Source organism: Anser brachyrhynchus, assembly GCF_964034855.1.
Source record: "Anser brachyrhynchus genome assembly, chromosome: 4".
Lineage (NCBI taxonomy): Eukaryota > Metazoa > Chordata > Aves > Anseriformes > Anatidae > Anser > Anser brachyrhynchus.
Window position 1 is genome coordinate 11986679 of NC_137698.1, and position 25137 is coordinate 12011815.

The 25137-nt window shown below is 49.1% G+C and overlaps 1 protein-coding gene and 1 long non-coding RNA gene across 2 annotated transcripts in view; one reads left to right on the forward strand and one right to left on the reverse strand.

Moving 5' to 3' along the window:
- On the forward strand, positions 1–5960 carry PPP1R3B (protein phosphatase 1 regulatory subunit 3B). The gene is made up of 2 exons (XM_080588846.1): positions 1–146; positions 2620–5960. The coding sequence occupies exons 1-2, from the start codon at positions 133–135 to the stop codon at positions 3509–3511; spliced, it is 906 nt and encodes a 301-aa protein (XP_080444972.1). The 5' UTR covers positions 1–132; the 3' UTR covers positions 3512–5960.
- The window catches only part of LOC308193805, a 25847-nt gene continuing 5073 nt past the window's right edge, over positions 4364–25137 (reverse strand). Inside the window, exon 2 of the long non-coding RNA XR_013949951.1 lies at positions 4364–9086. This is a non-coding gene — a long non-coding RNA (uncharacterized lncRNA). The remainder of the gene's footprint in view (positions 9087–25137) is intronic.

The following is a 25137-nucleotide window of genomic DNA, read 5'->3' on the forward strand; positions in this document are numbered from 1 at the left end:
CCCGGCCGCGCTCCCATTGGCCGCGGCGCGGGCCGGGCGGGCGGCCGGGGAGGGGCCGCGCGGCGCCGCCGTCTTAAGGCAGCGGGGCCGGGGGCGGCCCGGGGGTAGCGGCGGCGGCTGGGGAGCGGCCTCATGCACTGCGCCAGGTACGGGCCCTCGGGGGCTCCCCCCTCGGCTCCCCGGCAGCCTGTAACGGGGAGCTAAGCGGGCTGCGGTGGGTTTGGGGGAGCGCGGCGGGTGGCAGCAGGGGTGGCACGCAGGTAGATGTCTGCGGGAGCTGGGCTGTGTCCTAGGGGCGGCTCAGACTTTTCTGATAGCCAGGGAGCTTGCACAGCAGCAGGTAACGCCTTAAGTCTTCTAGCAGCTGGCGCGTTGGACACTTGGAGGGGGGGGCAGCGGAGGGAGCCTGTGTAAAAATAGCGCTGGAGGCAGAGCGGGGGCAGCTGGGGGGCTTGGTGAAATGCGGGTGTAAATAGCTCCTCGTGCTCTGACCTGCTTTGCCTTCCTGAAAGTGAAGGGGGTAAGAGTGAGCAGGGGCATCTGGAGAGGGTAAAGTTGGGAGAGCACATTCAGAATTCGGTCTGCCCCTTCCTTTTTGAAGGGGAAAGGAACCAGCCCCTGTCACCTGCCCCTTGCTGCCTGCTTCCCAGAGCTCCCCTTGCTGTGTGAGCTTCCCAAGCCACTTCCATGCTCCCAGCTTCAAAGCGTAAGTTCCAGGCTGCCAGTGCTAGCCCTGAAAGCGAAGACTTGTGAATGGGGTCTGGGGATCAGCAGGCTCCAAGTGAAGAGCAGAAAGGTGTCTGGGGTGTGAAACAAGCTGAAAGGGGCAGTTCGTAAATATAGGTAGCTCAATCCGATGGTAGGTAGGTAGAGGGCTCTTACTGCAGCCCTGAAGCTTGGAAAAAGCTCCAAGTAATGCAAATCGGGCTGGATATTTCATGCCTCTGCCTTCTGAGCATTTGGGAGTTACTGACGCTTGTGAGGGAACCCAGGTTTTCAGCAGCTGTGGGAATTTCCTTGACTAAAAGGACACAGCTAAGTAACGCAGATGAGAGAGGAGCATTGGAAGCTGCCTTATTTTAAAGGAGGAAGTGACCTACATAAAGTGTGCGTGAGAAACTTGCTGAAACTAGGAAGAGCCGAGCGGGATGGTGTTAGCAGACAGGTGGATCAGCCGACTGTCCTATCCAGCTGCCCTTGAGCTTCAAAGAAGGCTCGAGGAGGAAATGCAGAAGGGGTTAGCTGGTGGGTGTGTTGGGAAGCCAGCCTCGCACATGGGCATCAGCTTGCTCAGAGCACTTGCTGAATGGATGCTGTGAAAGACTGCTCTGAGCTGCTCTGTTGGTGTTACGGGGTGGGGGAGTTAAAGCACTGAACTGGAGAGTGGCTCTGTTGCTTTTTCTTGGCCCAGGGACAGCTATCAAGTACTAGAGCTGGCTGTGCTTGGTTTTGGCAGCACGAGCTCTGGTGCAGCATGCGGTCAGCAGCCGCTGCTACTGCTGCTGGCTCACAGGAGTCTGCACAGTGGAAGTAGCTTTGGAGAATGGTCTGCAGCCTCATGGGGAAGGTACACTAAGGGAATATTCTGGCTCTAAGGCACAGGTGAGCTGTGCCGCACCCCTGGGGGAACAGTCTGGATGCTAGAGGAAGAGATACCATGGTGGAAGGGCACACAGTCTGCCCCTCTGGGGGCCAAGGACTTGTTTCCAAAGGTTCCTTCTGCCTCGAGTAGGTAAGCTGGTTGTGGCTGAGCCCTGTGGTTATACTGATGTTTCCTTGGGGCTCAGCACAAGTGCTGTGGAGGCTTAAGGTATGAAAGTAAAACCTCCTGGCCTGTCTGAGCTGGCCTCTATTTTAAAATACTGTAGAGGGAAGGAAGCTGCTCCTCTGTAGGTGCAACGTCAGCTAAGTCTGCACAAGTCTGCACCCTTCTGCTTTATCCAGCTGTTGCCATCCTTGCAATACCACGTGGGCATTTCTTGATGGAGCAGTTAGAGCAATTCTTGGAGGTGGTGATGAACCAAGTATGCAGCTCAATCCAATGAGTGATTTTTTTTTTTCAGCCTCTTAACGTACGTGACATTTGGGGTTCTATAAAACCCAAGGTGAGCTGCATACAGCAGCTTGTGACCACATGAGCTCCTGCCCCTATGAAGTCGTCAGATGCAATGGGGAGAATTTTTGGTGGAGGGAGGGGAGGGCAGCAGGAATACTGCTTTATGTGGCACTGGAATTTGATAATCTCTGGGTTTTGTGGACATAAGCAGGACTGAGACGTGGATTTTGCTTTGGGTTAAAAAATGTTCTAGAGCCTGCTATTGCAAGCCTAGTAGGGCAGTGTCTGTATGTCTTCACATGGTAGCTCTAGCAATTGGAGGTGAACTTGTTCTTCAAGGGCACAACAGACTAAGGTCCAGACAGTTCTGCTGCAGCACACTTCCTAACATGCCTGTAAATTATGCTGTGCAGATATCCAACTCTTATGAAGCTTGAGGGACTTGTGGGGGTGATGGAAACTAAGTGTCTTTGGGATGGATGGGGAAAAGTGGCGTAGCAACTGTCTGACAAGTCATTAAAATGCCTCTCTAAAATAAACTGACCCTTTTTCTCATCTTCCAGAGTATTAGACTATTTTCCTCACAAACAAGCGATGGCTGTGGATGTAGCAATGCAGCTGTACCTGTGCTCTTCACCCCTGCGAAGAGAGAGGTGTGCCTGCAAAATTGCTCCAAAGCCAAACAAGCCATTGCGGCCATGCATCCAGCTGAACAGCAAGGCGGTGCTGACTGGACCAGAAGAGGCAGCAAACTCCTTCACACACAACAAAGTGAAGAAGAAGGTGTCGTTTGCGGACAGTAGAGGCTTTGCTCTGACGATGGTGAAGGTGTTCTCAGAGTTCGATGATCCCCTCGATATTCCTTTCAACATCACCGAGCTGATTGACAACATTGTGGGTCTGACAACGGTGGAGAGGGACAGCTTTGTCCTGGATTTTGTTCAGCCTTCTGCGGACTACCTGGACTTCAGAAACCGTCTCCAGACGGACTGTGTGTGCCTTGAAAACTGTATGTTGAAGGAGCGGTCTGTTGTGGGCACAGTGAAAGTGAAGAATCTGGCTTTTGAAAAGAGCGTGAGGATCAGGATGACATTTGACACCTGGAAAAACTTTGTAGACTACCCATGCCAGTATGTCAAGGATACATATGGAGGGTCAGATCGGGACACGTTTTCCTTTGACATCAGCTTGCCTGAGGGAATTCAATCCCACGAAAGAGTCGAGTTTGCCATCTCCTTTGAGTGTAATGGCAAAGTGTACTGGGACAGCAACAGAGGCACAAACTACCGGATCATACGGTCGGAACTGAAGTCTGCCCAGGAAGCCATTTGCCCCCCGCGTGGCCCTGACTTTGGCAGTGCCTTTGACCAGTTCGGGAGCCCTCGCTGTTCCTATGGCCTGTTCCCTGAGTGGCCGAGCTATTCAGGCTACGAGAAGTTGGGGCCTTACTATTGACCTGAAGGCAAAGTTCTGACTGTTGCTGGCGTGTCTGCAGGCCTGGGAGCCCATCTGAATATGCGTTGAAAGGTGGAAGAAGTGAGGCTCCACGGAGCTCCACATAAGCCTCCCAGCGAAAGCGCAGTGCTCTGCTGGCGTCTGGCTTATAAATCAGGGACACACCTCTGGTGTAATGGGCTGCCTTCCCTGCCTGAAGTCAGATAACTGGCTCTCCAGATGCCCAAAGGAACGGGAGACGTTGCTTGCCTGTCTGTTCAGTGCTGCTACTCCTTCCTCTTCTGTAAAGCTGCTACTCTCCAGGGAAACACTACAGTGCTTGTATTGTCTGCCTAAGCTACCTAGTGATGGCTGGCTTGTGTTGCTTGCTAGTTATTTTTTTTTTTCAGAATATGTTCTAGTATATATAATTTTTTTAAAGTGTGCTGTACTTCAGCTGCGGGGTTCTCCTTGCAAAGCTGGCCTGTGCCTGTCAGGAAATTAGGAAGTGGTTGGCTTGTGGGGAGCAGTCATCTTCTCATGCGCTTCCTCATGCGAGGTCCTTTCTGCTCGAGGCAGGAAGGGTATTTTTGGAAGTGAAAATACAACTGATGGTAAGAGATGTAACTTGCAGCCTGCTGTATTAGGAGACATATGTGCCTGTGGGAGAGAATCTGATATGCTTAGTCACCAGTTTTATCAGCTGATCTTGAAAAGCTTTCCTCATATGCTCGATGTTACCAAAAATAGAGATTAGCTGTAGCTGTGTGGTGCTTGTAACACAGCAGTGGGTTGACAGTTCTGACTGCCTTCTTTAAAACCTTCCCATCTTTCAATCACAAGTGACCAATGATGCTTTTTTCCCCTCGATGGACATCTGAAATCAGCTCCTGGCCTTGCTGGGCCCCGAGAATGCAAGTACTTCCTTCTGTGAACTGTATGGCAGAGTTTTGCTCAGCCTAGGGTGGCTGGGGCCCTGGGGCTGTGCTCAGGTGCTGTGGGAGCTAAACGCAGAGCGCAGCGACTCTGCCACGTCCCGTTAAGAAAAAGTGACCGTAATGTGCCTACTGTGGTGGAAGTGCCTTGACTGAGAACGTGGTGGCATGCGTGGTCTCAGCAAGGGTTTGAGATAAACAGGCTTTGGAGGTGATGCTGCCTCTTTTTATGATCCAGTGGTTTGTTACTCCGTGCCACGGACTACTTGGTAGCTAATGGAGTGGTGGGGCTCACCCGCAAGGATGCTGTGGCTGTGCTGGAAGGACGTTAACATGCTGTACTGCCCTCACTGCTCTAGTAGCTGCTGCCGTTTCAACCCGTGAGTGCCCAAGCTTTGTGCTGTGCTCACCGTAAGAAGATGAGGTGGCCAGCTTGTGTGGTGCTAACAGCCTCACAAGGCTTCTTGCGTTACTAGTTGGGCAGAAAATCTTAATCCCTCATCTCAAAGGGAGGGTGCTGAATAGTTAGTAGACATAGAGGTCAAGGGAATCTTACTTTTCCTAGTGCATAAGCTTTATAAGACTTTGGGGTGTCTATAGTAGCCTCCGGATGGCTGGAGAGTGGGCTAGACTACTCATTAACTTTCTAAACCTAGCTTTTAGTTCTGGAGACTACTGCATAAATTACTTCAGCTGTTTTACCCTAACCTGGAAGAGATACAATGATAGCTGTCGGATGCTGGAAGGAACAGAAGAGCTTGCAGGAAGAATAGCCAGCTTTCAACTGCTGCCTTCTCAGAACCTGACATCAGAGCCTGTTATCACTCTGATCGCTCATTCCAGGTGGTAAATCTGCTTGCTAGCCCAGAGCTCATCAGGTTTGGTTCCTCTCTTCAAATAGCTTCCTGAGTCAGCTCTTCTAGCCTGTGTCTGGTGTCTCTTGGAGGGACTGTTGCCTAGCTTGGTTCGAACCTGTTTTTAAACTTAAGTCTGAGTGACACTGTTTTTTTTCTTTTTTTGACTTAGTGTACGATGTTAATGCTGTAAGACACTGTAGAGAAGTCGTGCTCTCCTGGCGTGCTCTCATGCCTACAGAGGGCAGTTTGTGGGCTGAAACAAGGCATGTATGTTTGGGTGCTGCGGATGGTGGTATCTCCTTTGGGGCCTGTGTGCTTTCAGGCTGTGGAAGCGGTGTGCTTAGGGAATAGAATGGAAGATAAGCTAGAAGAGCAATACCGTAAGTAAAAGCTAGGCTGGGAACTGACTATTTGACCAATAGTAGTTCAAAAATACTACTTGTGGCCTTTCCCCTCTTCCCTTTCTCCGTTGCCAATGTGAACATAGAGGTAAGGGGTTGCTCTCCTCACTCTATGCCTGGAAGTGCCTTGTGGGTTTTGTGCATGTTTGTTTTTAAAAGATATTTTTGTACACAACATTCAAGTGGAAAATGCACTTTATAATTGCAATGTAATGAGTCTTTTAAAACCGTGGTTCTGTTTTTATCTGATTGTTAAAATAAAGGTGAAACAATGTTAGCTGTGTGCCTTGCTGTCTTATTTAAATACCCGTGGGGCTAGGGAGGTGGTTTGGACACGAGACCAGCTTCCTGCAAGCAGCGTTGGCAGGGAGGAGCACACGTCCGCAATGGACTCAGCTGCCTGAAGCAGGAAGGAGCTTGGTTATTCACACAGCCTTCCTGCCAACACAAACGCTTCCAGAGAATGCTCTGCAGCAGAGGAGAGGAGCCAAGCTTTTGTAGGGGTAGTGGCTGGAGCCCTGGCAGTGCAGTGACATGACGCTCCTTCCTGGCAGCAGTCTGCTTTGCTAGCTCAAGTGCAGGTTATGTCCCAGGTGCTGGAGGCTCGTTCCCTTCTGGAAGGGAAACTGCACTCCCAAATGTATCAGTTTAGGCTAACAGTAACAGAGATGTGAGGCTGTTTCCAGGTTCCCTCTGATCTTAGATATGCTGTGGAGTTTCCCCACTAACCAGGGTGTTCCTGAACTGCTCTTTACCCTGCTTACAGTAGCAGGAACAGCCTTTTCAGGTTTTTCTGCATTTATTTCAGGTCACCCTCTGCCGAAGTTCAGTCCTTCCCCCTCCACCTGTCCTCATCTGGGATTTCTCTGCCTGGCTACTGATGTGTGAGGGATGCTGGGATGTGTGTTGTGCTAGGAGGGTCGGGCTCTGTTCTTAAAGCAAGATCAGAAGGAATGTAGAACCTTCAGCTCCAACCTAGTTCTGCCTGTTGTCACTGCAATGTGCTGTTATCCTGCACTGGCAGGCAATTTTCCCTCTGCAGAAAGGGAACAACTAGTGTAATGCCACACAGGGCCAGGTTTCACCTGTCTTTGACCAGGTCTTGGTGACTTCCTTAAGTGTTGAATTTTAAGCAATCAGCTCTGGGGCTCTGGGTGGCCTCTGCTGTTCATCTATCAGGTAAGAAAGAAAGCTGGGGGGAGGGAATAACAGCACAACACAACCTTTGTGAGGGCTGGCAGGCAGTATTTCCTGTCCTGCCATGAAGCCTTGCAGAGTGAGCTTAGCCCCTGTTCTGTACAGAAGTAGTCTGAGGCTATTTTGGAGCCTCCTGCTTTCACAAGAGGAACTCTCTTTCCTGGGTGCCTTGCTCTCTACAGCAGCTGGGTAAAGCAAAGCTTTTGGTTTCTCAGGTTCCTTCCCCAGTCTTGGCATCACAAAAACAAATGCTGACAAGGTGAGACGCAAGATGTTTGATCAATTTTTAAGGCTGCTCTCTGCTACAGGGGAATAAGAAGCCTGCATGCACCCAGGAAGATGGGTGTAAGCCATTGGCTCAAATATCACCCTGACATTGACATCACCCTGATATTGCACACTATTTCCTGCTGGTCATGTTGCTTATCTCATCATCAAAGGTGCTTCAAGTTTTAAATGTTTTTTTTACTAGCACTGTCCTATTAATCAAGCACACAGCACGGGTCTCCTTTTCAAAAAACCATCCATTTTTTTCCTGGTTTCGGGGGGGGAAAAAACTCTTAAAAATATTTTTGCCCTGCCCCAGTGTGTCAGCAGGTGATTCAGGTCAGTGCTGCTTTTGCATTTGAACGTGCACCCAGGCTTATGAGTGAGGTGACCACAGTCAGACGTTTCCTGTAAGTTTTGTGGCTGAAAACCTCATGTGACAGTTTCTGCTTCAGAGATAAGGAAGTCCGAGCTAACCCTGCTGACATCTGGGGGAGGTGAGGAGACGTTAGAAAGGCCAAAAAAGAGCTCTTGTCCAGGTGGTGTTTGCTAGAGAACGTAGACACGGGGACTGCTGCGTTTATAAAGCCCTTGGTGGCAGGTGTGATTGTGCATTTGCTGTTAAAACATACGGGGAAAACATATGCAGATTTCTTAGAGTGCTTCTGGGCATCGTCTCACACACACACAGCCTGTCCTCTGAGGCTCCCAAACCCCTGCATCCTTGGGGTTTTCTGTGCCACCTCTTAACAGAGATAATTAAGCTGGGAAGTCACGTTGCTCTTGGCTGACAGTGGCCTTGAGAAGGCCGGGTTTCCGGAATATATTCCCTGTGGACCAGTCTATAAAGGAGAGGTCCATATCCAGCTCCCTTTGCCAAGCACGTTCTCCCCCTGGCCCAGGGATGCTGCCCTACAGGGGAACAGCTCTGCTGAACCGCTGCCACCAGGGCAGCCCTATTTACAGGACATCAGATTGCAGTGTCTAGATGCAGTTATATCAGCAGGACGTGGGATCTCTGCACCACATCCTGGCAGAACGTGGTCAAAAATGTTTAAGAAGATCGTCAAAAGTAGGTCCAAGCAAAGGGCATGACTGCATTTGCTGCTCGGGGCTGGTGACAGGCTGAAAAAGCTCTTTCTGAGGCTGCTTGTGTGCTGAAGAAGGTCCTTGAGTTCAGCTTTCAGCTTAGCCTGCGGACCCAGTCAATCAGAAGTTGAGGCTCTGCTGCTAACTGCACCAGGCATCAGTGCTGCTCTCCTCTGTTCTCCCTCGCTTACTGTGACACTCTTTCCAGAACAAGCACCCCACACCAAGTACGAGGGTAACGTTGGTTTTACAGTGTCTTCCCCAAGCCCGAATGTGGTCTGGACTCAGGAAGGGCAATTGTGAGCAGCGAGAGGAGGTCACGTTAAGGACCCAGCTCTCAGGAGCACCCTGCACCCCTGGGAATGGCACAGAGCTTTCCCAGAAAGACAGCAGCTCAGGGCTGGGCTGTAGATCACCCAAACTATCCCGTTGTTTCCACAGACGTGCTCTGACTGGGACATTTGGCTGGCTCTAACGCAGTAAAACCTATTTATGCCCACGTTGCTTTTTGATAGAGCTTTGGGCTGACGGCCCTGGCCAGCAAGGTTCTGCCACACCGGGAAGCTGCCCAGCCTGTCTCTGTCCTCCCCCTTGGAGGGGTGGCGTGCCAGACAGTTGGCTGTGTTTATAGACTTGTTATTGACATTTACACGACATCTAAAAAAAAGGAAAAGAGTGTCTTTGTTGGGAAATAATTGCAGCTGGCACGTTCCTTTGGTACAGTTAAGTCCGAGTACTCACCAAGGAGCAGTTAAATACTTGGACTCCTGGAACAGGGATACAGACAAGCCCTCCACTGATGCATTAGTCACAGATCTCTCTGCTCTGCTGCTGCTATGTAGTCTTTTACCTATAAAGAGAAGTACAGAGGAGGAAAGGCCCATGAGAAATATGCTCAAAAGAGCGTAAGAAGACAGTGAAATATTCAGGGTATCTCTATAAATGTTTTCATAGCTCCCAGCTATTTCTGGTGTGGGGGTCTTTTTGAGACCACGGTGAACTCTTTATGTTTAATGAATTCTGATGTGGAGAGATCTCGGGATGTCTCCTGCTCACAGATGGTTCAGGTTGCTGAAAGCCTCATCCATGTGGATGTTGATGACCCCAGTGATGGAGATGCCACCCAATTTCTGTGCCCTGTCCTTGGCCTGCAGTGCTCTCCTGGGAAAAATACATGGTCCTCACAAATCAAGGGGACTCTGGGCAACATTGCAGTCTTGTCAAAGTACCTGTTCGTTCCAGCCTCCCACCGGATTCAGGACATATGGATGCGAAAGGACAAGGCAAGTGGCCACAGAGCAAAAATATTTCAGAGCAGGAAAGTACTACCCCATAGTCTGCTCCAAGACAGAACATACAGCAGGGTCCTTACCATTTCCCAAGGCATCCCGCAGCAAAGGTTAGAGCCCCGTTCCCCATACAATTGCTAGAAAGCCCTGCTGTCAAGCTGAAGACAATCCACCTTCCAAAAATACCCATCAGGGTCAACCTGAGCAAAGCAGAGCCCTTGGTTTCACAGGGCCGAAGCAGGATGAAGACAGCTGCCATGCACTGACCAACACCCCCCGACACCCCCTTCCCAGTGAGCACAATGTTCACAGCAATCCCCTTCGGCCCCGGTTTCCTTCCTAGCACTCAGTAACTATCAGTAGGGAGCTCATGATCTGCTGTGCTTGCCATCTTTACGGTCCCTGGCAGAACAAAGCAGTAGCATTACCAGCAGGAGTTTTATTCCTAGGTGTTTGTGCAGTGACACTCCAGTGCTATGGAGACAGCCCTTTTTGTACAGGAAGAAATATAACAGCCCTCTCCAGCCCCACTCAGGGTTTTATGACAATTCCCTTTTCCCACAGTGTTCCCGTGGACACCTGACAGGTGCTGGTTCTGCATTTCTCTACTTGCTGTGATTAATCGGCTTCTGGGCGGCTGTCAGAAACGCAGAGTGTTTCTTCCTCCAGGAACTCAGCTGAACGTCTCCTCGATGGTATTGCAAGTACCACCAGCGTAGCTCCAGGTGATGTGGTGACAAGGACAACGAGTGGCACCTTCAATCCCTCACTCAACAGCACACTCGGTCATTGAGGCAGGAGTTGGACGAGGTTGAAACTGGTGTCCCTCCTGGGCTGAGAACTACCACAGCCCAGCACTGCTTTCTCCATGAAGCCATCTCCAAGCAGTTAACTCCCACCAGGAGGCAAGCTAAAAATAAATAAATCTGTTGAACCCTCCACTCCTCCGAGGAAGCTTCTGCAGGAGAACTTCGCTCCAGAGACCAAAACAATTCTCACTTGAATGCTTTATAGCCGTGCAGGCAATTTAGCAGGCATGTACTAACTTTTAAGTCAACAAGAGTTCTTAGACAACGAATGAGTCTGCACGCAAATCCTTCGGTGCTTCTAAATGTCCTGCTATAGCAGCCCAGCGCTGGTAAACAGTGAGCCACAAAGACAGCAGGGAGGCACTTGGTGGGGGTTGATACCAGGATGACTGAGCATTTTAATCGTTTTTTCCCTTTTTTAGTTCTGATATTACCGAAAGGAAACACAGCTTTTGTTCAAGCAAGTTGTCTTCTGAGCATTATTTCTGCTTATAGGAAACTAGGAAGGAAAGCAGAGAAATGGCCCTCTGAAGACAGAGCGACATGTCAGCAAGGAAAGAAGGTCTCTGAGGGCCTCGTCTTAGCCACAGTGATGCTGCGGGATGTGTTTGTGGTCTGGGTGAGGAGACCAGGAGCTTGCACTGGCCATCCTCCTGTGAGGTGGAGAAAGTGGTCTCACATTGAATGGGCTGGGACAAGACCCTCGTGCTGTGTTACACAGCTGGGTGTCAGAAATGATATGTGAGCACTCACTCTTCTGTGTGCTCAAAGTGTTAAGTCCATAAAAACTGCAGCTGCGGTTTGTCAGCTTGAGAAAACCCTGCCTCGGGATGATAGAGTGGCAGCCAGCCTGCACCATGAGCCAAGCTGAGCCATCGTGGGCTCTCAGGTTCCCTCTATCTAAATGCAGCAAGGATCACACGGCGTGAAAACACTGCTTGGCTGCCCAGACACTGCAGACGTACAGCCATGCTGCAGAAGGTGCAGATCCTGTGAGCATCCCTAAGCTCACTGTCAGCTTGAGCCATGCTTTTTCTGGGGCTGGGGATGGGCTGCAGGTCAGCCCTGACTGACCCTCTGATCGGTGACTGCCGGGCTTCTCCCGCTCAGTAGTCCCTTTGCTGAAATGGGGACGCAAAGACCATCTGATGCAGATCTTCTCGTGTCAGCCAGCTCCTTACAACAAAGCCCCACCAGAGATGACAGGCAGCTTCCCCCATCACGGACGGGTAGGAAAAGCAAAGAGAAAGAAGGCCTCAGCTCAGCTTCCTGACAAAACGAGAGCTGCACCAGTCTGAGAAAAGCACCCATCTGGCAGGACCCCGAAGCTCCACCTTGAGGGGATTTGCATTTCTGACGCTCAGTCTGCCTGCCTGAGAGAATACCCTTGCAGGAGAGGCTGCAAGCAGAGAGACTTGTAACCCGGTCCCGTAACTTACTCTAAATAAGACACCACCCAACTCCTGCTGTAGCCAAACCAAAGAAAGGCTCTTTTCTTCTGAAATGCACCGGAGGTCATAAGCTGGCTTGTCTGGTGTTGTTTTTCAGCTCTTCTGCTTGTGTTCATGCTTGGCTGTGTCTCCCTTTGCAAATTCCACAAGTGGATCGCCTTTGTTTTCTTAATGATATGAAGAAGGAAGAAGTTGGGATATGGCCTTACAGGGAAATAAAAGGAAAAAAAAGGAGATGTAATTTATTGTATCTTGCACCGACTGGGCACTGAGAACAACTGGGAGCTTCAAAACCATCCGAACCTCCATCAGCAGCAGGATTTTGCAAGGTACGGATGACCCAGCAAGGGGAACGGCTGAACAGTGACCAAGGAGGGTTCCCAGATGCAGTGCAGACCCCAAGATAAAGGAGACTGCTAAATCTGAAGCCCAGGGAGACGCCCAGAACTCAAGTATTCCCATCGATTGGAGGGAGTGATCACCTCACAGGCGGAGCCGCCCCGCGGCCTAGCAGATCAAGCTGTAACTGCAGCCCCGGGGAACCAGACTGCTCCAGACTGGCGCGGTTATTGAGTTGTGGGGATGAATAATCACCCAAACAGCTTTCTCCAGGAAATGCAGGGAAGAAATGTCACCAACCACGCGAAAATTGAGGCCATATGTTTCTAGAATGCCCTTTGAAAGGCATGTGCTTAATGAAGCTGGAGTGAGTTCAAGCGCAGATCCCCAGCACAGCAGTTCCTTCTCTGGTCCGAGGGACTCTCCAAGCTCTCTTCTTCGGAAAAAGGAGAACGCTGGAAAGAACAGATGCTAGAGAACTGCCCACTCCATCTGTCCGCAAAAGCAGCTCCTCCGTGGCAGCACCATCGCCTTCCACTTGGCAGGTGCTGACTGGACCGGAGCCGTAAGACAGGCTCTATTTTCTATGGGTCAGAAGAAGCGGTCACCTGGAACTACCACGTAGCCCTTAACAGAAGACACTTTGCTATCCATTTTAGCTGCTGATCTGAGAGCACAGAGGTGCCAGCCCCTGTTCTCTGTGCTTCATTCCCCGAAGAAGCAGGGTGAGCATCGCTTTTTCTTCCATGAGGCCAGATCTTCTTCCTCCGTGCAGTTTCAGGGAAATATGGGTTCTTTCACATCCTGAGAGCTAGCATTTCCCAGCCCTTGGGAGGCCTGTCCCTCGTTGTCTGTCTCTCTGTGTGCCATTAATGGAACTACATGCATTTGTGCCGGAGCCTCAGTGGTGCTTTGGCTGGTTACCCCATCCCGAACAGCCCTGGCTACAGCTCCCACTGCTCCCGAGGGCACGTACCAAAGGCTGGGAAACTGGGAGAAGGCAGAGCGAGCCCTAATCAAGCAAGACGGCTAGTTATTACCGAGCTGTTATTTCTACTGCAAGAAACCCTGGAGCTGCAAAACTGCTTGCCTCATGTATGTTCATTAGCAGCACGGATAAGAGCAGCATTGATGGCAGACTATAATTAGATCTCTGGGACCTTTCTGGGCTGCCTTTCTTTGGCATTGTGCTACTTTGAAAGCACTTCCAATTTCTCATCTCATTCTTTATTTTTTTTTCTTTTTTTTTTTCTTTTTAAATTCTTTTCTGAATGATTGGGATGGCATTTCCCTATTCAGCAGACTTGGGGCAGTTCCTATTATTTTCTCCATTGTGGCTTGCAGAGCTCTCCCCAGCTTGGTGCCGCAAGACCCACACCACGGAGCAAGAAAAAGCTGCATTGTTTGACTGCCCCTGGTCCCTTGGGCTGTGGACTTGGCCTGGCTGCAGTTCTCTTCTTAGCACTGCATTGCTAACCTGCCACGCAAGCCTCCTTGCTTCAGTTAAGATGCCAGGACGCAGTTTTGTGGGCATCTTCCTCTGATGATGACTGTGATTTTCTTGGAATCGCTTTCTTAGCATATTCTGCTCAGCCAGCCTGGAGCAATCCCAGAAGAGCTGAGCGCAGAAAGCCAGCTCGAAGCACATACTCTTGGCACGGTGGCCTACATGGAAATTATTACTCCTCCTTTGCAGTGCTGGAAAACAAACTCAGCATCATCTCCGTGAAAACAGGAGAGGAAGAGCCAAGGGAAAGACCCGCAGCACAAAAGCCAGGTGTTCACATATCAGCACTGCTTGTGGCAAGGTAGACCCAGGGGCCTCCCTGCTTTTGGCCTCCCCTGTGCTGAAGGAGGGTATCTGAGGGAGTGTGTTTGTCCACCTGGTTTTGAACACAAGTCCAAACCGACTGAAGTTAAAGCATATTTTTTGAGAGGGGCTCTCTTTGAGGTCAGAAGCTCACTCAAGACAAAACATTTTGAGGAAGAACTTTTTTTTGACTTCCTACATTCTCATCAGAATCACCGATCTCACGCTGATGTGCTACCTGAAGTAGATTTACTGAGTGCCTGCCTCTTTCCAATAACTTGAGGCAGCGATACAAACTCTAACCCCCACAACGTAAGTTGATCACGCTGTTTTCTGCAGTGTCAACACGTATATTATCCTGCTGCTTGTGCTTCAAAGCAACGTGAATTTTGAGAAGCAATTTTACTTCCATTCCATAGCCTCCCTTTTGCTTCCCTTCCTCTTCCCTAATCCTAGATTGCTTTTCTGCTGGTTGAAAGTTACAGCAGTTTAAATTTAAAGCTCTGCGCTGAGAAATGACTTTGTGAAACTACGCGTGCTTACACACGACATTTGTTCCCTGTGCGAGATCCAAGCCAGATCTTCGGAGGTCCGTGGCTCTCATATGGCTTTACTGGTTGTTACTCCTCTGAACGCGAGAAGAACCAGTCTAGCAGAGGGAGCAGGTGTTTTATTCTGGGTGATTTTCTAATTACCTATCAGTTGTGCACATGCGAACCACAGTACCTGAAGATGCAGCAAAAGGGTATCATTGGCAGCGCATGGCCTGGCTGTAGCTGGGACGTTTGGTTATATAAGCAAGAGGTGAAAAATAAATTACAAGCTTGAGCTTCAGAGCCCAGCACAGGTTCTGACCCACCTCGCACTGATTAGCAGACAAAAATTGGAGATCCAGATCTCCATCTGCATGTATAGCAGGAAGACCTTCTCTAAACTAGGCAGTATGATTCTAGTGTCCCCGCTGACTTTCAATATGTAGTTGATTTTTGACCCACACTTGCCTTTTGGTACCCAACTCTTCATCTCCCTTGTAGGTCTTACATGTTGTCTACAGCAGCTTGTAATAAACCAGGCATGGCAATGCCGGCAGAAGTACCTAAGCTGTAGGACAGGAACATTTCCAACTAGCACGGGTTAAAGACAGGTTCCCTCTCTCCCAAAACGACCATGGGTTTTCAGCAAATCCACTCGGAAGAAAGAAGAACCATCCACAACCATTTCTGGCCCGTGGCATTTGACAAGACACTGCACAGTTTGCGCTGGAGTCAAAGTCCATTAGCGCAGCAACAAAAAGCCAGCAGCACCTGACTTTCTAATGTAACCTGATCCCACAATTTAATGTCCACACTGTGAATTATTAACAGCGTTCCACCCAGCGCCTTATCACGGGGAGGCTGGAAATAATCACCTCCTTTCAAGGGCAAGTTCAGTTGCCTTTGTCTGACCTAGATTCTATAATTTCCCCCCTGCCCCCACCTGAGCATTATTTACATTTTCAAATAGACACGCTTAACACGTGGATTACCACCCTTCCATGAAAGGATGGACAAGGGAGTGAAGGTCACTGCTCCCTGTCTTTTGGAAACGGACAAATTGAAAGGGAGGCAGAAAGGGTGTGCATTTTCTGTGTTGTTTTTTAATACGGTTTGGCACTGAAAATGCACATGCTGGAAAAGAAATTGAATGTTGAGAGGATACTAAGATGGAGACTAATTTGTGGGGTTGAGAAAGACAAGACATTTCAAGGGCCCCATCGCCCTCCCAGCCTCCTGTCCGCTGCCTCACTTTCCCACTGCTGAAAACAGTGAAACCCACTGCTGGTAGAGGAACCCATCACACCACCCTCACTTCTATCAGGGCTGATCCATGCCCCAAATTTCTCCCGAGATTTCTCACGTCCAAGTGGTACCTGGGCAGCTGGATGCTCTTGCTGCCGGTGCAGGCTGAGCAGCAAGCCATGCCGTGACGTGAGAAACGTGACAGCTATGCTGCGCAAGGACCTGGCTTCTTGCCTGATAATTGGCTCAAAGAAGAAGGAAAAAAAAAATGTTTGCAAGAGTATCGTGGAGAGACATCAAGACGGGGCTATTAATAACAGGCGAGACATAACCTGCAGGCCACACCAAGGACGTGTCATAGGGCCTCTTGGTGAGGCCAGCCTCTGGTATGTGCCTGAGTGGGGAGGTAAATGCAACCCTCACTCTTGTGGACCTGCAGCTACTCAACCTTTACACTGAATATCGTGGCGCTTTGTGATGTTCTTGGGAAACACCCCAGGAGTGCTTCTCCCATTTACCAATGACATTCACTCTGTCCTGTGCCCATCCCTACCACTGTGAAGGATACCACAATAGGCAGGCATCACCCTTAATCCTCACTCAGCTGAGCTGCCATACCTAGAAACAGTCTACAATAGTCCTTAGCTCTCTCTTGGCCATTGCTAACCAAAACAACCCATTGGCAGCTCTCATGTGGCAGCGCTGAGGGTGTTACAGGAGCATACAGAGGCTCCGTGTCCAGCCAAAGTGGGCTGTAAATCCATCAGACAGCAAGCTGTGCTTGCCTCTGTGACATGTGAATCCTATCCCTGGTGATCACATACATTATGCTGGGAATGTGCCTGCCCAACCCCTGCAGCTGCTCAGTGCCATGGAAGTCCCTCCATCCACAGGACTGCCAATGCAGATACTTTTTCCCCTGAATATACTGCATTTATTTGTAGCACCTCAAGAATTTTCCTTGCTTTGTTTTCTGGCCACCTTCCTAGGTTTTTTTTGCAAGGCAATTTGGGTTGTTATTTCATGCCAGGCTACAAATCATGGAAAGTTATTGCTTGAGCTACAATGGGGTCTTCACTTGCCACTGAGATGTGCTGTCTAAAACTCCGCTTTGTACAACCCATATTTATATACAACCCTGTGGCATACAGACCACAGGCCATCTTTCTGAGGGATCCAATCTGCTATCAATCACCTCACTGACCTCAAGTGATACTATACTGAGCACAAACCATTCCTCCACGGAGTCTGAGTGTCTCCCTTTCCTGCCAGCACCACGCAGAGACAATGGCGTGTTCCTACTCAGCAGTATTTTCTCTTCTATAAACCACAACTGGCTTCTAGTTTACAGCAACGAAAGCAGATCTCTTTATTTCGCTGTTTTACTAGGAAATAAAATTATTTCTTAGTATTTACCAAAAAAATCCTTCCCAGGTTTCTTTATGACCAGGAACGGGAGGAAGATGCTGCTCTAGTTTCACCTCCTTGAGGAAGTGTTGGGAGTACAGTTAAAGAGCAAAGCCTGACACAGTTAAACGAGAGCAGTGGTCAGGTTGCTTTCAAGACCAAATACATCAGCCTACAGAGCCTGCTGTGCCTCCTGGACACTAACCTCCCCGAGAATAGCTCTTGAGGCCAGCCTCTCACTTCCCATGGGGTAGCCCCCTGGGAAAGCCAAACTGCCTGCATGGGAACCATCTACCAGGCCAGTTCCCAGAGTAACTCCCTCCCCATGTCCACCAGGCCTCTCAGACCGGTGGGCAGAGACCTGCAAAAGCCTCAGTTGCACGTGCAAACCAAATCCTCTCATCAGAGTGAAAGCAGGGATGGCCTCAGGTGTGAGACCACCAAATGTCACCCCAAATGCTCACTGCTGAGACAAGATGCTCCACACAGGGCAGACACCCAAGGGCACAGTTAAATACATCTCCCTTTATCGAAAGGAGATGGGAAGAGACAGGCCAATGATCTGGGAGGGCCTAAAAGCCATGCAGAGTGTCAGGAAGGGCAGCCTGGGAGAGAAGGCTGACATGGAAAGGTAGATAAACCCAATCCTGTTCCTTGTCAGTGGCTTTGCTTGCCCCTCCTGCTACTTGCAATACACAACCACCAGGCAAGTAGCTAGTCAGAGAGTGGGTCTGCCTTTGGGCTGGAGGAGGAGGAGAGAGGGATCTGGAGAAGGATGCAGAGCCCAAAGGCCAGAAATGCAGGTGATGATGTCCCAGCAACACTGAATGGGGATGATGGGAGACTGAGAGTTCCCAGCCTGAAGGAAACCACAGTGGGGAGGCCTTTTCCATCTGTATTACCTGCCCTCACAGATCTGAGGACCTAACAGCAGGATCCTCCTGGACCACCATGGTCATCCTGCTCCACCATAGTGCTCCAAATTAGAGGAGAGCAAGGAACTAGTGAGAGCTTACTCCCCCGCCAAAGACAGGGGAGGAACCTCAAAATTGAGGCAGGATGCACATTTCTCATCCACACAGCAAGCAGCTCTGCCCCACATATTCCCCTGAGGAAAGGAGGAGAAAAATGTGTGTTACGCCCTGACCAGAAGCCAGCCAGCAGCTCCCAGCCAGATCGGTCATAAAACTGCAAAACAGCCTTGTCATTTAGCCAAGCCATACTTTGTTCCTGTGGAAATAATTCAGTAAAGCGTACGCAACACCAATCAGAAGGCCCATGGGAAACACCCCTAAAGACAGGTATAAAGTTCTGTCAAAGTTTCTTCCAGGATAGGTTAAGAACACCTTCTAAGATCATAGAACCATAGAATATCCTGAGTTGGAAGGGACCCACAAAAATCATTGAGTCCAGCTCCTGGCTCCACATAAGACCCCTCAAAAATCAAACCGTATTTCTGAGAGCGTTACGATCACAAATGGCCGATCACTGCAGTGAAATTTTGTAATGCAGCTATTTCTCCAGATGTCTGGATTCACTTTCACTTTTACTTTCCATACTGTTTTGAGGTAAGGAACAAATGAAAACTCTGTAGTTTTCTTGGCACAAGCAAATCGCTCCCAACACGGTGTTTGAACTTACCCTGAAGGAGGTCTGAGTGTCTGCAGGGAATGTTGCCAGTAGAAGGCACAGCTATGGTTTTCACCCCACTGAAACCCAACCACTTGATTTAGGCCTTCTGTTTGCCCTTCAAGGAGGCTTTTAACAAAAAAGAAGGCTTGGTACAGAAAACAACAACTCTACTGCACTGGAGTCAGAGGCTTCCTTGACTCACAGCATTGGCAGAGCTGGACTTCAGAGTTGGACGCAGGCCACGGGGACCTTAAAATCCCAGTGAGGTTTGAGCCATGCTGTCTGGAAAGGCTCTCCGCTGGGCTCTGAGCCTGCTGCTCATTGCTAACTCGGGACAGGGTTATTACCATGTATTGGCTCTAAACATTTTCTCTGTTTAGAGCAGTCATATTTTCTCCAGTTGTTGCAAGAGCCTTTCCTCTGCTGTTAACCCTTCCAACAGGGACAGTCGAGAACGTGCAGGATATCTGTCCTCCCCATTGGTGTGAATCCCACATTTCCTTGGTTTCTCCCAGGAGGAGATGGAGAGAAGACAGCTCTCCTTCGTACTCCCTCTCTTGCATGGGCTAAGGAGTACACGTGCCTGTTATTCCTTCCTCTGAGATAACATGAACAGAGTCCATCAAAGGTACAGGTTGCCTGCAGCAGCCACTCTGCCTTTGGCAATGTCAGGTTAGTGATGCTACTGAAGCACTGAAATCATTGCCTTGTGTGGAGGTAACTAACTCCGATCCACACCATGGCGAGGACAGATCCGAAGAAGTTATTCAGTGATCAGTGTTGAGGCTGGGAGATGATAAACCTACAAGCTGGCAGTGACTCTAAGACAGAGAAGTACAGCGCCAAGTTAACACAACGCCCCAGGGCTCTGTGTGTGGATGAGGAACAGATAGGACTACACGTCCGCAGGCTCTGAAGACCAGGGACCATGGCGGCCCTCCTGGCCTCTGGCGTCGCACACACTCAGAACAGAGGCCCACCCTACAGAAGGGCCACACCAGGAGCCCTCACACCAGGCAATCTCCACGCTGCTTTCCACCCAGCAGCCACCACCACACGTGCTGGCAGCCGGCCCCTCTGTGCTTCGTTTGGATTAAATTGTTTCGGCTCGTGTTCTGGGACAGCCCATGGCTATGCAGGGACAGTACAGCAGAGGGAGGCCTCCTGGCCCCAGGGGTGAGGCAGGCTGCTTACCCAAGCTGTAATGCACGGCCTACTAGGTACCACCACCATCCTGTCCGACTGACAGCTTTTACACAGCCTGGGATCGGTTATTTACTTTTGCATTTAGGGAGAAAACCTTTTAATTTCATGTCCCCATGTAACAATGAAGTACGAAGGCCATGCTGAGAGAGAAAGCAGGCCAAGGAGCTGAGGTGGTACCAGGGAAACCTAGAAAGGCAGGGGAAGTGACGTCTCCCACGAGGTGAGGAAGAAATGGCATCTCTCTTAAGCAAGGTCATGAGATTGAGAAAGCAGCCTCTGAAGGCATGAAAGAATATGTGCAGCTGGACCTTGGTGTAGAGGAGCCAATGCTCCTACAGACAGCAGAAGCCCAACACTGAAAGGAGTTGGCAAACTGGCAACCCTCTGAGGTTAGCAACCCCTTTGAGCTATCCCAGAGAACCTCAAAGGATTTTGGAATGAAAAAAGTAGTTAGCAGATCAAGGGGTCTGGAAAGAGAAACAAGCAGTGCAGCCTTTTGTATGAATGGCTTCAGTGGCTGAATGCCAACAGAACAATAGAGAAACCAGTGACAGAGAAGAGGGAAATTTGGGCACCTGCCCAAGCTACTGAGGAGCAGGTATGTGATAGAAAGATCAGTCCTACAAAGCTCTAAGGCCCAGCACTGCTTCTCTGCATTTGTTCTTTCAGTGAGGTGTATGCAGGATGGAGAAACCAGGCACCTAGCCTAGCCCACACTGATGGGTCTGAATGTGACTGCAGAGGAATGCTGTGAAGCAAAAGCACGCACAAGATATTAAGGCCACAGTGGACATTTTGGTTATGATCACCAGGTTTTAAGCCTGTTGGCAAGGTTTCCAGACATTCAGTTTTCCCGTGAAGTCATCTGACAGACCAGGTCTGGAGCCAGAACCTCACCATCTTCCATATAGGGAATTAAACCTTGTGTGATTCCACTCCCCCCGCTCCCTACATTTCAAAATGCTGTTTAAAAATAGGATGTTTCTGAGTTCAGCCTAGTGAAAACCATAGGAACAGTTGCTACTCAAAACAGTGTTGCCACGAGTTGTGTATACCGAAAGACTGTAAAACGAATGCAGAAACCCAGTGACCTCAGGAGAGGTAAAAATGGCTGCAAAAGGAACCCTTTGCAATTCAAAGGATTCACTTCCTTAGCTGGTGCCTGCCAAAGGAGATGAACGCTTTTTAATTATTCAGCCCCCCCCCCCCCCCCCAAGTCATTAAGTATACTAGTAACAAGTTAGCTGAAGTCCTAACATCTTTTTTTTTTTTTTTTTTGATGCACATATTACATTTCCTTTCAAAAATATCTTCGCCATGCAAATGAGCAAAAGCCAGCAGTGTTTGATTGGGTCTTTGAATGTTTGGCTTATGTGCATTTTAGGAGAGAGAGAAGTATGCAAACATGGGAACAGAGCCAGCACTTGCAAAATTCATGAGAAAAATTACAGTGTCTGCTTCTGTGGAAGCACTGGCTCTGATGCATTTATAATTACACAAGCAACCAACAGAAAATAGAAGTATGCAGGATGGCCACTTGCACATAGCTGTCTTTCCCTTCTTCCTCCAGAAGCACAGGGACATCAGGTCTGAGCAGTTTCTTGGCCTCTGATACTGTATGACCAGATCAAGACAGGTGAATAAGTCATCTGCAGTCTATCCATCAGCCAGAGCCAACTCAGTGAAAGAGAGCTCCTATGGAGGTCAGAAGTCTGCAGGAGGGAGGAAACTGGTGCAGTAGGCGTTCAGTCTGCTGCAGCAGAAAACACCCATTGCAGCTTCTCCAACAAAGAAATGGAGGCTAAGCATGCCAATAGAGGGAGTCCTCCTCTCTGGACTTCACAGTCCACCTGATGGTGCAGGACCACTGATGATGAGAGCTTCCCTATCACTGATGGCCCCTGAGAGTGGACAAGCCAGGCAGAGAGATCAATGACATTCATGTTGCTCCATGCCACGTGGCCAGGCAGTCCATCCCAGCAGTTTAGAGCTCATTTCCAGGACAGAGACAGAGGAGGAAACAGGTTCTTCAGGTCCCAGTGCCAAGTCTGAGATGATGTGACCTACTGCCACAGCCCCACAGTGACTGTAGGTGAACACCAGGTAGCAACACCATATTCAAGCATACCAATATGGGATATAGTGAGGCTGTTGTAGCCCTGCTTTGGTCCACTGTAAGGCACTAAGATCATACAACTCATCTCTTTCCCTTAGATTCTATCACAAGACCCTGCAGAATCAGCTACGCCTGCAGATGATGGTATGCCCAAGGTATAAGGCCAGTGACTTGCCTCTGGCAGAACAGGCGCTCTCCACTCTCAACTCTTGACAAGTTAAGCAAAGTGGCCTTGCTGTCTTTTGTCTACCTAAAGACCTCTTCTATGTTGCTGGGAGGACAAGCAAAGTACAGATCATCTTCGAGTCAGCTACTTGGCTCCAGACAAGCCATGTAAAACTGAACCCAGAACAAGAGCAACGCACCAGGAACTGGAAGGCCTTCCCAAGAAGAAAAAAGGCTCTCAGAAGTGTTCAGAAATATATACAGCCTTATATATACAGGCTATACAGCCTTAAAGCCTTGTGTTGTATGGCAACACAAAGAAAAGAATTTCTGTCCAGAATTAAGTTTCCTCTTCAAACACATAAGAGGGACTGGCCCTGAATTTCTCAACAACATTGAAACTCAAAGCTTCCTTCTTGGTTGTTATTTTCTGTTAAGCACAAACCTTAAACTAGGTGTGCTTCCAGCAGTGCATGTATTAATTATTGCATCTGGCTTAAGTGTCGGATAATCATTATGAAAATGCCTACAGTCGTGTAAGTGTCCATTGGAACCTATTTTCTGAACATTACTGTGCTCAGCTGTGGAGGTATTAGCATTTTTCATCCTCCACTGCTAGCTGTGCTTGTCACTCCACATGAAGTTGTCTAAACTCACCTGGTCAACAGTTTTTTCCAGTCCGAGCTGGAAAAAAGGACATCTGAAAATGTTCTCTGCATGATGGAGGGTCTCATCCTGAGAAAGGTCATTGTAAAATACAAACAGCAAAGAACAGGGGACTCTTGTTTGAGCATGCACAATGTGGAAATCTACCCTCAGCTAATTCTTATAAAGTAAACAATCTAAAACACAATGTCTCTGCAAAACTAGTACACATCAGGGAACTGCAAATACCTGAAAATTGGAATAACATGTTGAGTAAACCCTACTTTGGTACCTTCTTATATTTCTCTGGCTAGAGAACAAGAAAACTTTCTATATAAGAATAAATCAATAATTCACTATCTCAGTAGTACCCAGACAGATTGAGAGTCTGTTACAACAAACATTGGCAAGTTTAGAAAAGAACCTAGGGCTAAAAAAAAAACCAAAACCCAACAACAACAAAAAAAAAACACTAACAACTTGGGGAAAACAACTATGGTGCTTTTTTGCTTTTTTTTAGGATCCTCAGGAATAGCTGAAAGTTAAAACCGACATGAGCATCTCATGAGGTAGTACTTATGGCTGTGCACACCCTCCTGGGTTTATTTATTTATTTCCAGAACTGGCTTCCAACTGGGTTTACTTGGGAAATATTTGTCCTGCTCATCTCTGACTGCTTGTGTGGTCCTGGAAATGGAACTTGGGATCACCTTGCACCCCTAAAATGGGGTCTGGATACAGACACCAAGCAAAAGTGTTAAGTTCAGTGCTTTGCCTCAACCCTTTCCTCAGTTTTTGCTTCTCTCAGAGCATATTCAGACTCTGCCTGCCTGATGTGACATTTTCCCAGGTGTCAGGATCTCATAAGCACCTTGAGTAAAAATTTCCCCACACCCTTCCTCTCCCCTACAGTCATGGCTCAAGAGAAAGGTATGTCTCTGTCCATCATATGTACAGAAACCAACCAGTCCAAGGACTGTTCCCACCTTCTTGCTGAGGAGTGTTGTTTTTTTTTGTTTGTTTGTTTGTTTTGACAAATTATTATTTTGGGGGCCTATTTACATATAATATCTGCTCACTCCTCACTCCTGTTTTTTGACATCTTCCTTATGGAGGCCCCCAAAATGGACACAGTGCTCCTGATACAACCCTACAGACATCAAGCAGAGGGGAACCAATCATTTCCCTGCTCCCATAACCTGGGTGGAAGCTGAGGACTAAAGACACAAATCTCCATAATATCAAGGATAATTTTGGCTCATCCAAAAAATGGAGTGAAGCCAGATGAACACCATCTAGAATGTGCTTAGAGGTGAAGTTATCCTGAGAGGCCATGGATCCCTGGGATTTTGGCCTGTGCGCAGGGTTTAGTCAGTAGCAAAGGTGTATCTGGGTTTTTAGTTTTTGCTAGAATTATATTTGCATATTATCTATTCAGAAGTCCCTTTCTTTCCAACTTTGTGAAATCTTATTTTCTGAGTCCCTTCACTCCCTGGAGAGTCCCTTTCCTACTGAGACTGCCAGTACTATCTATTCTCCTGGGGAAACTGGATGCCTGTGGCCTGGACAGGTACACTCTTCTCTGGGTCAGGAACTGGCTGGAGGGCCGTGCCCAGCGGGTTTTGGTTAATGGAGTTAAGTGCAGCTGGCGTCCCGTTACAAGTGGTGTCCCCCAGGGGTCGGTACTGGGGCCTATCTTGTTTAATATCGTTACTGATGATTTGGATGAGGAAATTGAATGTACCCTCAGTAAGTTTGCAGATGACACCAAGTTGGGAGGTAGTGTTGATCTGCCTGAGGGTAAGGTGACCCTTCAGAGGGATCTGGATAGGCTGGACTGCTGGGCTGAGGCGAATGGGATGAGGTTTTACAAGGCCAAGTGCCGGGTCCTGCACTTTGGCCACAACTCCATGCAACACTATGGGCTTGGGGCAGAATGGCTAGAAGACTGTGAAGAGAAAAGGGACCAGGGAGCACTGGTCGATGCTCACCTGAACATGAGCCAGCAGTGTGCCCAGGTGGCCAAGAAGGCCAACGGCATCCTGGTTTGTGTCAGGAATAGTGCAGCCAGCAGGAGCAGGGAGGTGATCGTCCCCCTGTGCTCTGCTCTGGTGAGGCCGCACCTCGAGCACTGTGTTCAGCTTTGGGCCCCTCACTACAAGAAGGACATCGAGGCCCTGAAGAGTGCCCAGAGAAGGGCTACGAAGCTGGTGCAGGGCCTGGAGCACAAGTCCTGTGAGGAGCGGCTGAGGGA